The 15,000-nt window shown below is 48.9% G+C and overlaps 1 protein-coding gene and 1 long non-coding RNA gene across 2 annotated transcripts in view; one reads left to right on the top strand and one right to left on the bottom strand.

Annotated features, from left to right (window-relative positions):
• Positions 1-15,000, top strand: part of plcl1 (phospholipase C like 1) — a 59,809-nt gene that overhangs the window by 34,766 nt on the left and 10,043 nt on the right. The window contains 2 exon segments of the mRNA XM_042079764.1: positions 10,119-10,730; positions 13,130-14,839. Of these exon segments, the coding sequence (XP_041935698.1) occupies positions 10,119-10,730; positions 13,130-14,839 (2,322 nt within the window).
• Positions 1-15,000, bottom strand: part of LOC121698056 — a 26,283-nt gene that overhangs the window by 8,181 nt on the left and 3,102 nt on the right. The window lies entirely within an intron of this gene.

The following is a 15,000-nucleotide window of genomic DNA, read 5'->3' as shown; positions in this document are numbered from 1 at the left end:
AGGGCGCATGTATGTGTGTGTGTGGGTGTGAGTGTGTGTGAGTGTATGTGTGTGTGTGTGTGTGTGTGTGTTTAGTGGGAAACAGGAAGAGTAGCATTTGCCAGATTTTGCTCATATCAGTGTTGGCTGCCACAACACAATTTGGTAATGCAAACCCCCCCCCCCCCCCCAAAAAAAAAAAAAAAACCTGTTGACCCAGAAGACATTACAGCCTCAGGGTCCATATTGCGTCTGTTTACACCATACTCATATGAGGATGGATTTCATTAAGTGACAGTACACCTTCATCTCCTTCGTCTCAGCTCCTCACAGTATCTGCTACACCACACGCACACACACACACACACACACACACATACACACACACACACACACACACACACACAGCCCTGTCAGATAGGCAGGCATGACTGGTCTGAATCTCCTTATGTGGAAGTGTCAAGCAGCACAGCCCCCTCCTGTTTAGTTCTTGTCCAGTGCAATTAACACAGGAGTGTGGACAAGCAGAGCAAATTAACGGCCTGGAACAAGTCACCCAGATCCGAGGCACCCAACGGGTTGTTGCTTAGTCACCATTAACAGCTGGCAGAGCCAATATTCTCCACCGCTTCTCCCACATGCTTTGCAACCAATCAAGCAGACTGGTGGCTGTGTTTATTTGTTGTGTTGGTTCTTTGCTAGTTTGATCATTTTATTTTATTAAAGGAACACGCCACCCAATGTCAGTAGTAATATATGTTCTTACCTTAACTTTCACGAGTTGAGTCATACCTCTCCCGTGTCTAGGGTTGCCAACTTCCTCAACCCCAAATGAGGGACACTTCTACTAATTTAAAACAAAACTAATTTACAAATGATGTACTGTCACTTTAAGAGCATTGTCTACACGGTATTCATAATATTTTGCCAGCTCCATTCAAATATAGCCTATGGTCATTCCACAAACTCTAACATTGTTTGTGCCACATTTAGGCCTATAGCACAATGATAAGTATATTAAGTTGGTGTAAACAACCTTCATTCCTGTGGAAATAGAAGCATGTAATGATGCTAGCTAGATATTTTCTGTTTGCAATTAAAAGTGAATTATGAACCTGCTAGCCACCTAGCTATCTGAGTGGAAAGTGTTTCAATTGGCATAGCCTATCATGTGCTTCATGTAAATGCTTAGTTTAAGGGAAACGGATTATTAAAGACTTCAAGACTCACCAATTCCATTACACAAAGGCAATTGACTTGATGAATTACCAACGATCATAAGCCAGCTGGAAACTTCCACCCTCTTCCTCTCGTTCCCAATTAAAACGAGTAGCGTTCAAGTTAGATCTGCTGCATAATAGAGAGACTGAGAGGACCCAAAAAGCATCATCCTTATGTAAGATGCTGTTGCTGCATTTTGACATTGTAATCGTTCTCTAAGAAGAGTGAAAAGCCGTTTGCAGTAAAGCTTCTCTGGCTAAATTGTGGTGCCCCTTCTGTCCCTTGGTGCCGTGCGCATAGTGCGAGATGCGCGTGGTAGCGGCGGCACTGGACACTTTGTTCCAGGTGCATTTACAGTAGCCTACTATTGACAAGTTAACAAGGCCGATGAGCTGTGATTGAAAATCGGGAGTGGTGCTGTCCCTGACAGGACAAATCAAAATCACCCAAAATACGGGATGTCCCGCACAATTCGGGACGGTTGGCAACCTTACCCGTGTCGGTACATGCACTCAAACGCTCTGGTGCGGGCGCGATTGTGTTATCAATATTACTACGCTAGGTCGAAGTACTCCCAAGTGCTATTGCGCCACACATTGTAGTTCTCCTGTTTATTCGCTTGGAAAATCGCCACGTTTCATGTTGTGTGACCTTACACATTTTTATCAACTACTCGTGCAACTGTATTTAAGTAGGAAAAACGTGGATGTTTTTGATTACTTCTATCTATGGCTACGTCTGAGCCCGCTAGCATAGCAACATGCTAACACATTCGCGCCACGCACCAGAGCGTTTGAGTGCACGTACCGACACGGGAGAAGTATGACTCAACTCGTTGTTGTTTATAAAAGGCCTTCATTTGTCTTTTCTATTTACCTTCATCTAAAATTTCCCTCGGGATGAAGTATCCATCTACCTATCTGTTTTTCAATCGAGATTATGCAGGTAGGCCATGAGAGGAACTGTGACTGGATTTTTAACTGACCTTGCTTGAAACCATTTATCATTTCCGTTTGAAGGACAGGGTTGAGGCTCAGGTGTGGTGTGATGTTCATTTTAGCGTCCCTTTTCCGTTTGGACGCCAGCACCGAATCAGTGCAGTCGCTCGCCAGGTGTTGCTAGGCAGCTGCGATCCAGCTCATTTGCCAATCACACACGGCTGTCGCGTATGTACGCCCAGGCCCGTTAAATGTCATCACTGCGGTGCATGGGTGGGAATTGCATAACCGTTCCTCTGGCTCCACTGCTGGTGATGTCACCTTCTCATATTTTATCACCAATCATCACCATCATCACCGGCAGGGCGCTAAATTATGCAAAATTCCCCAATTCTCATTGGCTTAAGTTTGTGATAGGCAAAACATGAATGATTTAGAGAGGAACACTTGACATGATGCGCGCAGAAACATCCAGAGAGAACATTCCTCCGTCAATGATGATCTCTCTCCTCTTCCCTTCCCACACATTGCACATGAATAACCCAGCTCTGGAACTAACCCACGACTTATGGAGCTGGGCCTCCCCTGGCAGACGTCTCTTCTTGGCTGGCTGACTCTGTGACCCCCTTTTTTAAACTCGTTTGGCACGACACCGATGCACTCTGGGAAGCAGAGAGGCCAGATCCGTTTGAACGAGGGGCGGTTTTGATAAGCGTAGCGGCAGCACTGCTCTCGGGGAGGGAGGGAGGGAGGGATGGAGGGGGGTTGGCGTTATGTAACTGTGGATGGACAGACCCATGGTTTCGGCGAGCAAGCAAGTGAGCTGCTCCATGCTCTGGATAGCTCCATGGTTCCGGATGGAGCCTCCCTGGGGAAGAGCAAGGATGCGTCCTCACAATACCCCCCCCACCACCGCCCCCTCTCTCACTCACACCACACACACACACACACATACACGCACACACACACACACACACACACACACACACACACACACACACACATACACGCACACACACACACACACACACACACACACACACACACACACACACACACATACTGTACATACGCTCTCTTTCACACACACACATGCACATACACACACAAATACACACACACCCCGGATGCCTCCACAGACAGGGAGTGAGAGAGGACACAACAGCAGTGCTTGGGGCCTGAGTTGTCCACCATCCTTAAAGAGAGCAGAGGCGCAGCTTGTGATGGCAGATGAAAGGCAGAAGGATTCATGTGGGAAAGTAACACAGAGAGGGTTAGCTTTGGATATAAAGAGGAGTTACTGTTAAGGGTATAATACATATTGTGTGTTATTGAAAAGTAAAAGCAGATTGGCAAAATATTGAAGTGAGGGTATAATACACAACAGTGCTCTCCAACATTTAAATTTCATTTTTTTTATTATATTACTTCTTTTCTGTTTCTTAGTTTCAGGCAATTTTGGCAGTTGTTTATGTTTGCCTGTGCTGGAAAATATAATCAAATACAGAAAAAGGCTGTCTTCAAAAAAGATGCACCACAGATGAATGTAGGGAGGCACTCTTTCACTTATGCCTTTAGAATTGCATCAGTGTTGTTGGTATTATGATTAAAATAAATTATTAAAAAGGCCTACTGAAGAGGGTAGTAAATTAAAATGGAAGTATATCACAATAGTGTTATTAGGATATGTTTTGTATTAAGATCAAAGTTAAAGGTGCACAAAGAGACTCATGCTTTCAGTCTTGAATTTGTGGAGGTCTAAAGAGATTTTGGCTTTGAAATTGTCCAATTTCTCGTCGTATGACACAAAGCAGGATTTACGGTTTCTGACAGCCTTGAGTTGTTGGGGACAGAGGACAGAACCACTGCTTCACTCCGCTCTGCTCGACGCTGAGGCAGGTCGCTCTGGGGATCAGGCTGCTCTCTTTTCTCTGGGGAGAAAATAAGGACTTTTTAGGAAGTAAATAAAGCCTGGAAAGAGCTCTTGGCATTGGCCAAAGCAATCAGTCATTCAGCCACTGAAGCAAACTGCCTATATCAGACTGGCCCTCTCTCTCTCTCTCTCTCTCTCTTTCTCTCTCTCTCTCTCTCTTTCTTTCTCTCACTCACTTTCTCTCTCTTTCTCTCACTCACTTTCTCTCTCTCTCTTTCTCTCTCTCTCTCTTTCTCTGTGTGTTGTACAAGGGCAGACTGGATGGGTTCCCAGAGCTGTAGGCGATGGCTGTGTGTGTGTGTGTGTGTGTTCCACATGCAGTGTGGGCAGCTCCCGTCTCCCTGGATTATGTAGGCACTACCTACCTACCTACCTACCTACCTACTGCACACAGTTCCAGCTGTACATGCTGGTGCTGAGCACATGATAGGATGGTTCCCAGTGTGGCTTGCAGGCCTGAACCTGAAGTCGCCTCTTTGTGCCTACTGTATGTGTGTGCTGCCACACAGCAGTTAAGTACTCGATAGTTATGGTCACTACGTTCACTAAGGGAGATGGTCAAATGTGCGGGGGTTTCACTGAGAAGGTCGATATTACGGCGCGGTTCTCAGGAATACTGTCAGCTCCTGGGATCCTTTTTGTGCCCCAGTGGAATAAGAGTGACCACAACTTTGACCTTTAAAGCTTTTAAGATTCTTTTTTTTTTTTTTTTTTGTCTACAGAGCGGGGTTGGTCGTGTAGAAAAGGTCAGATTTGATGCAGAATTTGTCTGGCGGTGGACAAGTCTTTCTGATATCGATTCAAGTACCGGATGTCACTCGCTGATTCTCCTCAGAAGCGCTCCCTAAAAGGCCACGCTAACGCACTAACCAGCGTGTAGGCAGTATGTGAGCCGCTGAGGGGAACTGTTAGCAGTTGTTAGTGGCCTTGATGCCTCATCTGGTGCCTCTAGTTTTGGCCGCTTGGCTGATGGACAGTTTGGGATCATGGCCGTCTGAGGACATAAATTGGTTTTAAAGCTCCACTAAGACTCTTAGTGTCTCAGCGCGGCAACATGAGGCAATTTAATGCCAAGAGACTAAGCAAGAGGCCCACTTTTACTCATCCGCAATGACTGGATGGGCTGAGGCACCTATTGTGTCCATCTTGACTTTTTTTTGTCTGCCATTGAAATTTGTGGAACTCCTTTTGTCCTTCACAGTATTTTTATTAAATGTTCATGCATGCACACTCAAATCAAATGATCTGAAAACATATTTTCATAAACTTTTGGATCCATCAGGCAGACTCTACAACACCCCCAACAGGACATACTCACACTCGCATTTCCATTTATAAGATTTGAAGATTTGAATTCACTTGGAGTCATGCCTGTTTTTATTGCATTATTTCAGGGGGTTATACAACGTTCATGGGTCTCAGTTGCTACCATATCAGAGTTTTTTGCAATGAGTAATTTATTGTATAGCCTGACATTGTAATATGTATTGTAACCCTCTATCAACTAAGAAACTCATTTTGTTCAAAGATGCTGCAAGACTGGCCATGACTTTTGCCCTATTGATGCTTGGCCCCCTGATCGCTGCTCTCAGCTTTATCATAGATGATTAGATCTAATTCTTTTCAGGCTTTCTTGTTCTAATATCTCTTTGCTGTGCGTTCCTGCAATCAGCGTTTGTGCAGCTATCCCTTCATTACGCCAGCATGCACGCTCAGCGTGCAAGATTGAAACCAAGAGATGCTTATGTCTCTGCCACTGTTGCATCCCTCTTGCAGATCAAGCTCTGGCGAAAAAGCTGTGTTTTCTATCGCGTCAGTATTCTACATTAGCCCGGCGCGCGGCGTGCGGCATTTGTAATTAGATTGCCGCTACTATCATCAGCGGATGTTAAACTCATTGTCAGTTAATCCGGGCATATTACATCTGCCTGGGAGAGGGAGCCAGTGGTTGTGCTGTCCAGCGTGGATTACGCCGGGCCCGCGGGCTGCAGGGATGCTTCTGGGCATGGGCGGCAGGCGGGTGGGCGGACGGGCGGGCGGGCGGGGATAATCTAGCGCGTATCCAGCGCTGGCATCATTAGCCGGATCGGAGCGGTGTTCCGGTTTGCGGGAAGGGAAGGGGATTAGCAGCAGATCCAGGTGTTGTGTACAGGGATGGGGGGGGGGGGGGAGGAATGGCATAGGGGCAGAGGGTGGGATTTGGAGGTGGGGAGGGAGGCTGTGGGAGGTGGGGATTGAACACAGCGAGTAACTGTTAAGTAGGTTAATGAATCACGTGATGGATGGAAACATCAATGAGCCTCAGCAGAGAGCAAGGGCAGAAGGCCATGGACAGTGCATTATTTACACATGCCTATACAGTCCACTGGAAGCCTCGTACACAACTGCCTGCGGTCTGATGGATGCAGTGTATGACTATTCCCATGATGACGTAATGATTGATTTATCGAATTGTTTCTGGTGCCATCAATTTATCGTGTGACTACCGCAGCGCCCTCACCGGTTAGCTCACGTGGTCATTAGTCCGGTTACTGTGTCTCCGCCTCACAAACCGCTCTCTCTGCTACTGCTGCTGAAAAGAACTGCCATGGAGGCTGCATGGTCTGTCATTCTCCCTCAGTGGACTGCCCACACTGGTGATCTGTCTGAATCAGACCCTCGTGAAGTCTGACCTCCACACAGTGCTGTACTGTATGTGCCCTGCTGTCTTAACATAACAAATACGCAACCTGCTTGCACAGGATGTGATGCGTAATTGCATAAATGCGTCCATAGCCGGGAGGGAAAGTAGATAATGTACAGTATGGTCGCATGGAGGTCTTCGGAAAGGGAACATATGGAACTTTTTAACTTTTAACCCTTTAAACAGGTGTTGTTGTTGTTGTTGTTGTTTTTATAGCTGTTTGCCTAAAGACTTACTATTCTCTGTCTCTCAGCCATTGAAGCAAACTCCACATCAAACTGGGCCTCACCTTTCTTTCTTTCTCTCTCTTTCTCTTTCATTCTCTCTCTCCTCAATTCAATTTCAATTCAATGAGCTTTATTGGCATGATATGAAGTACGGTAGATTAAAATAATAAAGTAAAATTCTCTCTCTCTGAAGCTCCTTGGCTTTCTCTTCCCCCTTGTGCCCCCCTCCTTTAATTACTTCATCTCTTTCCCTTTATGAGATCAGGGAATCATTTCCATATCCTTCCCATCTGACCTCCATATTCCCTGAAGTAAGTTGCGTTTCACTCTTGATATTGTGGCTCATGATGGAGATGGCATCGGACAGCTGGTTTATTGAAACGGTAATGTAGCCCGTTACCCCATCTCAAAACGTGGGTTCTTTTTTGATGGTGTTCCCTTCGTGGTTCTCGTTCTCCACTCGAGACATATGCTTCTCTTTTTTTAATATTCTCTTTTTAGTCTCTTCTTCTGCTTGTTTGCTCTTTTCATGTGTTTATTCAAGTTCAATTTTTTTGGTCCATGACTCATCATCTTAAAATAGAATATGAAAAACAGAGAGAGGGTGAGTGAGAGAGCGAGAGAGGGGAGGGCAGAAACAAATAGAAAATGGAGTAAGCTTTGGGAGATTAAAATTGATAGACGCTCTCTTAGGCCAAACCACTGCATTAAAAGCTTTGTGCCACCGTTGTCATGGTTTCCTGGAGGACGACGCACGACAACGTTGTGGAGACGAGATGTCCGACCTGCTTTTCCCGTATCCATGTCCCCACGTCTCCCCGAGGGACCTAATGCCATGTCACACAGGTCCCTCCCTGCTGACGGTGCCAGCACTTTGCCAGGGTCATGTCTTGCTCCACTCCAATCCGCTACCCTTCTCTCCTGCCGGCTTATGCCCAAAGCAATCAGATTTGCTTTATCTCTGTGTCAGTTGCCCACTCCGTGCACATTCGGCACTTTTGTGCAGATGCGGACACACGCGCTCCCGTCGTGCTCCAGGCTCCAAAACAAACCCAAAGGATGCCCAGGAGTGCTGGTGCTGAGCTGAGGTGTGGCGGCAGAGGGAACCGACAGGAGCCTCTGACGAGGACGTCCCCGTGCTTGGGCCTTTACCCCCCACACACGGTGAGTGTCCACCTGTGCAGTTATCATTGCTCCGTGTGGTGATCGAGTCGTGGCCATGTGGTGACTTAGCTTTGCTCCGCCACCCTCACCGCCTCCCTTCGCTGACCTGGCCAGAGGGGTGACAGGAGTTTGTGTCGGTGCAAGCGCAGTGGTTGGGTTTGTGTCAGGTGACACCGTGCCAGTGGCACTATGTTTGGCTCGGCCAGGTTCCCCTCTGAGTTTTTTACGAGAAGGATCCGGCAGCTCAGATTCCGGCATCATGCGAGGGTGTGTATTATTGATCAAGATGGGATTTGGGGCATGTCGAGTTACGCCACCTCTATATTTAATCATTCGCTCAGTCGCGCACACCCACCGGGAGCTTTTGAGGTCATGTTTTTGTGTATGTGCTTTGCATGCATGCAGACAACACTTTCACGACGGTGTGTGCAAATCCCCGTTGAGTCTGAAATTCTTCAGCTTGTAGGCTCAAGCCCCTACTCTAGGAGGCTCTGCTCTGTAATCTGGACATTGCGAGATTTAACATGACCCCTCTTTGCCGTGTTTGTTTCTACTGGCTTTGGCTTTTGGGGAGATTTGTTGTGCTGTTGTCCTGTGTATTTTCTGTTGTTGTCGAACATAACTGCCGAATCAGGATGACGTGCAAAGCCGGCATTAAGAACTAGGAACACTTTTGCTGCACCAACTGTGCACTCTCTCTCTCTCTCTCTCTCTCTCTCTCTCTGGCTTGTGGCTCGGGAGACAAGGGCAAGGTGACTGGCCTGGCTATTTGGTGTGTTGTGTCTGATTCTGGACACACTGCCACAGGGTGCCACTGACCATAATGCTCAAATGCTGCAAAGCCTAGATGGAAATGCAGGCCTGAATGGAGTCATAGGAGCCATCTATTTAGGCTGTTTAGTATGATACAGTAAATGTGCAACAGCGCCTGTCAGGACAATGGCCATAGTCATTATGTTAGTATGTAAGTTAGGCTGACCTGGTGTTTAACACCTGTGATTGGGGAGCTTATGACAGCCACATTTTAGCAGAGGTAATTACTGGCTAGAGAGCAGAGTTTGGAACAACAGGATTAGATAGGCAGAAGCAGAGGGAGGGGGAGAGAGAGAGAGAGAGAGAGAGGTAGGTAGAAAGGAGGGAGAGGGAGGGAGGGAGAAAAAGGGAGAGAGAGTGGTAGGGAGAAAGAGAGAGAGAGAGAGAGATAGAGAAAGAGGGAGAGGGAAATAGGGACAAAAAGAGAGGGAGGGATAAAGAAAGGGAGATGCCCTTGTCTGCTCTAGCAGGTTTGACATTTGCCACCTCAAAGCCCAGACTTGTCAGTGACTCAGGCTGGAGATGGGAAAGAGCTAGACAGGTTCAGTCCTCTCAGGAGAGACAGGCAGACCAACAGGGAGGGAGGGAGGCTGTGATAGGAGCCGGAGGTTCAATTACTAGAGAGGAAATCAAAAGCGCTCAATTGATTTTCAGAGGAGGCCTTTCTGGGGAAAGGAGTAAAAAAGAAGACTGTGACTTGAAATATTCCACAAAAAAAAGAAGACTGTGACTTGAAATATTCCACAAAAAAAGAAGACTGTGACTTTAAATATTCCCCAGCAGGGAGCCACAAGTGCCCCAGAGGGTTAAGAGCTCCTCAAATGCAGCAATAATTGTGATTATATTTCATTTAGATGAGACATCAATGTTTTATTTTAAAAACGATAACCGTCTCTGTCTTCTATGTATTTTGGTGCACTGTGATTATGAGTCAGCTACTTTTTGTCATATTCATCTCGTGCTGAAGACTGCATTAGCCTGGCCCCTAGTCTAAGCCACCTTGTAACAACACCTGAAAGAGAAAAGACAATGAAAAAGTGGTAGATTAGTAAAACCACAAAGGAGGAGGCATGTGCACACATGACCGTGTTGAAACAGGTGTGTGGAGGTGTGAGTAATGGGTCTCAGGTCTGACCTGTCCCCGGCGTTTCTCTGTGCAGGACCCGTCTATGGTGAAGGTGGGCGGTGGGAGGAAGAAAACGGTCTCCTTCAGCAGCATGCCGTCGGAGAAGAAGGTGAGCAGCGCGGCCGACTGCCTGGCCTTCATGCAGGGAGGCTGCGAGCTGAAGAAGGTGCGTCCCAACTCGCGCATCTACTGCCGCTTCTACACGCTGGACGGCGACCTGTCTTGCCTGCGCTGGGAGCCCTCCAAGAAGGACAGCGACCGCGCACGCCTGGAGATCGGCGCCATCCGCGAGGTGCGCATCGGCAAAAGCACCGAGACCTTCCTGCACAACGGGCCCGGCTCGGATGGCCTGGCCGAGGAGGCCGCCTTCTCCATCATCCACGGCGAGGAGTACCAGTCGCTGGACCTTGTGGCGCTCTCGGCCGACGTGGCCAACATCTGGGTGACCGGCCTGCGCTACCTGCTCTCCCTGGGATCCGGAGGCGAGGGTGGCAGCGTGGGAGAGAGCAGCCCGGGCAGCAAGATGCGACGCGACTGGCTGGCGTCCGAGTTCAGCCATGGCGATGAGGACGGCTATGGCATCGTGTCCGAGGATACGGCGGTTGCCACCATCTGTAAGCTCTGCCCCGGCATTAAGGAGACCAAGGTCAGGACAAAGCACTCTTCACACACACACACACAATGACAAGCAGCCAGGGGGCCAGTGGGATTACTGACTGAGTTTGGCAGCATAGCTCTCACAGAAGAATAGCACCAGAATAACACAATAGTTGTTTCTGACTAGTGGGCTTCCCCCTTCACAGTAAAGCACGTTGGGTGCACTGATAAAGCGCTTTATAAATGCAAACTGCTAATATTCCAACCAAACAAAAAGTGGCAACAGCAAGTTTTACTTGGCATCCAGTACTCAGTACCCAGTACCCAGTTCTGATACCTGGCATCCACTGGTAGCATGCCGCTGATGCTGTAGCCCCTTCTGGTCTGCTGTTGGACGGCCATCACTTTAATTTAACTTGTTGTGAATATTAAGATAATATATGAAAATGTATTAAGATGAAGGAAGAATTATCACTAAATACATACAAAAAGAGTTTGCACAGTGCTCCACTAGCCTCTTACTATCTGGGACACTCTTTGAAGGTAATGTGAAGTGAGGTGGGATGACCAATAATTCAGTTTGATATCAGGAATATAGCCACTCAAATGAACAAACATTTCTAATATATACATAGCTGGCAAATATTTTCCCATTTCTGACAACTTCAGCAATGCAATGCTTCAAGTCGCACGGTATGCATGAGTAATACAGCTCCATAGCTCACAGCTCCCATGGGCATGGAGCACAGCTTGCCTCAGGGAAGGCAGGAATGTGGGGCCCCACTCATTTCAACCACTCTCAGAAACAACATCTAGCCAGCGGCAACAATGTAGCATAGTGTGACATTAAAAAAAAGAACAACACACATTGTGTGCCACAAGGTTACAGTGCGAGGACAGCTTGCTTTCATGTCGCTGTTCTCAAGGCGATGGGGCTCACAGGAAATAAAATAGAAAAGCACCAGGTGGTCTGAGGATCCGAGTGCAGGCAATCAGCTGCATGGCGTGTTTGGGGGCACGGGAAGACACTCTGCAACAGTGCTTACTGGCTGCCTACTTATTATGGAACCCTGGAGAGAGTGGAGGTTGGAGGTGCAGGGAGAGGAAAATGACGATAAGAAATACAAAAGACATGGAACAAGGAGAACATGAGCGAGAGAGGGAGATAATGGAAGGAAAGATTAGGAAATGAAAGGCAGTGTCAGAAATTGAAAACATAAAAAAAAGTCAAACATACGAAACAGAGCAAGTGCCTGACTGTAGCCATAAGCGCGTCAGCTGTTGTGTGGCATCCATATGTGTGGGAGGGAGGACAGCTGGGACTAGGAGGCAGGGCTCATTCAGACAAGTCTTAGGCCTGGTGTCTTACATGACATTGAGTTCATAGCATCTGTTCAACATCGTACAGTAAACTATGAGGCCCATAATGGAGTAAGCCACTTCTACAGAAAGTAGTAACGTAGAATTAATTAAACAGTTACTTATTCAATCCTGCATTATTTTGATGTGTGTTGTAGATACAATAATTCCTTACTGACACAACAAAAACTTTATATAAACCTGAGAAAAGGCATCAGAACTTTATATTATATGGCCGTTGCTATGCTGTATCATATTTGTGTAGCGATATGATTCTTACCAAGGTTGTAAGAAGGTATGAATTGAGATGGTGATGGTGGTACAGTGGTTATTGACATTGTCACCTTCTAAGCTGACTCTGAAGGTCTGAATCCCGGCCACTGCCGGATGCCTTTGTGAGTTGCTTTGGACTAAAGTGTGCACTAAATACCTGTCTTTAATCCCAGACGAGCCCCCAAATTCCAGTTAATAAATTGCAATACACTGTTTATAAACTATAAATCTGACTACTAATACTAAAGTACTAATACTAAATAAACAATGAGCAAAATACTGATACTAAATACTAATAAACTGAATATCGAAATACTAAATAATAATAAACAGTACCTTTGATGCTAATGATTATAAATTCCACATCAAAAGCATGTGTACTTGTTCATGTATTTATTTATAAAGTAGTTGGATAATTACTTAATCTGATATTAACATTTATCAAAAGGACAAGTTGTCCTGTCAGCACTCAGCTATTAGGAGGTAAATCCGACTGTATCAGCCGTGTTGTGCTTTGCTTTATGTGAGATTGCATTCCTGGAGGACGGGGGCGTCTACGGCTAATCAGCTTACTAATGAAGTCTGAGAATCAGTCGAGGAGCTTCTCAAGCCAATCAGTAACTTTAATTAGTCACTTGAGTGCTTAGATGGAATGAAAAGCAAAGCTAAGCAGAGACCAATCCTTCAAAGGAAAGCTAACTTACCCTTATCTGAGAATTGTGTCCTCACTATCTCTCTTATTTTCTTTCTCCACAACAAAACACACACACACACTTGTGCACACACACACACACACACACACACACACTTCCACAGGTGCGTCAGCGGTTCAAGGAGATCCAGCGAAGCAAGGAGAAGCTGACCTCCCATGTGACCCTAGAGGAGTTCCAGGAGGCTTACTGTGAGCTCTGCACGCGCCCCGACGTCTATTTCCTGATGGTGCAGCTCTCCAAGGACCAGGAGTGCCTGGACACTCAGGATCTGCGCCTCTTCCTGGAGACAGAGCAGGGCCTGTCCCTGGCCACTGCTGAAGGCTGCCTGGAGCTGATCCGCCGCTTCGAGCCGTCGGCGCAGGGCCGAGAGCGCAGCGTGCTGGGACTGGACGGCTTCACCCGTTACCTGCAGTCGGCCGAGTGCCAGCTGCTGGACCCCGAGCACCAGCAGGTGTGCCAGGACATGACGCTGCCGCTGTCCCACTACTACATCAGTGCCTCGTACCGGTCCTACCTGCTGGACGACCAGGTGCACGGGCGAGCAGACCTCGGGGGGCTGACGCGGGCCCTGCAGGCCGGCTGCCGCTGCCTGGAGCTTGGGGTGACTGACGGGCCTGAGGGGGAGCCTCTGCTGGGGGTTGACCACGGCGCGGAAACCAAGCACCACCACCACCATCACCACCATCACCACCACCACCACCACCACCCCCCAGTCACTCTGCGCAGCGCCCTGGAGGTGGTCAACAAGTACGCCTTCCTCACCTCGCAGTTCCCCTTGCTGCTCTACCTGTGCCAGCGCTGCTCCCCGACCCAGCAGCGCACGCTGGCCCAGCACCTGCGCAAGGTCTTTGGCCCTCGCCTCTACATGCCCGAGGCCCTGCCGGTCAGCCTGACGCCGGGCACCCGCGCCACCAGCCTGCCCTCGCCCGAGCAGCTCAAGGGCCGCGTCCTGCTGGTGGGCAAGAAGCTGCCACCTGAGGAGGAAGGCTCCGAGGGCGAGGTGTCCGAGGAGGACGAGGAGATCGGCGGCGGGGGCCCGCTCGCCGGACGCAGGATGACCATCCCCGGCGAGGAGGAGCTGGGCGTGGTGCTGGTCGTGCCGCCGCCTCCCCAGCCTCGGCGGCTGCGCCTGCGCCGCGAGCTCTCCGACCTGGTCTCCGTGGCGCGCACCGGCAGCCGCAGCTTCTACGCTCACCGCACTAGCGCCCAGAAGCTGAGCCACCCACACTCGCCCAGCAGCAGCGCCCCGACCACGCCCAGCACCCCCTTCCCCCCGGAGCCGCCCTACTGGACGCTGTGCTCGCTGGGGGAGGGCGAGGCCGGCCGGCTGGCCACCGAAAGCCCCGAGGACCTGGTCAGCTTCACCAAGCACACACTGACCCGCGTGCGGCCCAGCTCGGTGCGCCTGGACTCCAGCAACCCCAACCCGCAGGGCTACTGGAAGTGCGGCGTCCAGCTCATGGCGCTCAACCAGCAGACTTCGGGCGCCATGCTGGACCTGCACCGCGGACGCTTCATCCAGAACGGCGGCTGCGGCTTCGTGCTGCGGCCAGCCATCATGCGCGATGAGGTGTCCTACTTCAGTGTGCACACGCAGGGCTGCGTGCCCGGGGTGCCCCCGCAGACGCTCCGGGTCAAGGTCATCAGCGCCCAGAACCTGCCCAAGCCCCAGGGCTCGGGCGCCAAAGGGGAGGTCATCGACCCGTACGTGGTGCTGGAGCTGCACGGAGTCCCGGCGGACTGCGCTGAGCAGAGGACTCGGACAGCGCCGCAGAACCAGGACCCGTTGTTTGACGAGACCTTTGAGTTCCAGGTGAGAGAGAGAGTGACCTGCCGTTCTTTTCATTCTTTATGAAGTGTATTCTTGCCTTTGGTGCTGAATCTTTTTCAATTTTCATTTCAGTAGTGAAATTTAATGAAATGTGTTTGTACTTGAATATCCACTTACTTTGTAAGAGGGTTATAATATACTTG

Source organism: Alosa sapidissima, chromosome 2 (genome assembly GCF_018492685.1).
Source record: "Alosa sapidissima isolate fAloSap1 chromosome 2, fAloSap1.pri, whole genome shotgun sequence".
Lineage (NCBI taxonomy): Eukaryota > Metazoa > Chordata > Actinopteri > Clupeiformes > Clupeidae > Alosa > Alosa sapidissima.
The sequence above is the reverse complement of the archived record's forward strand: the minus strand, read 5'-3'. Positions and strand labels throughout refer to the sequence as shown.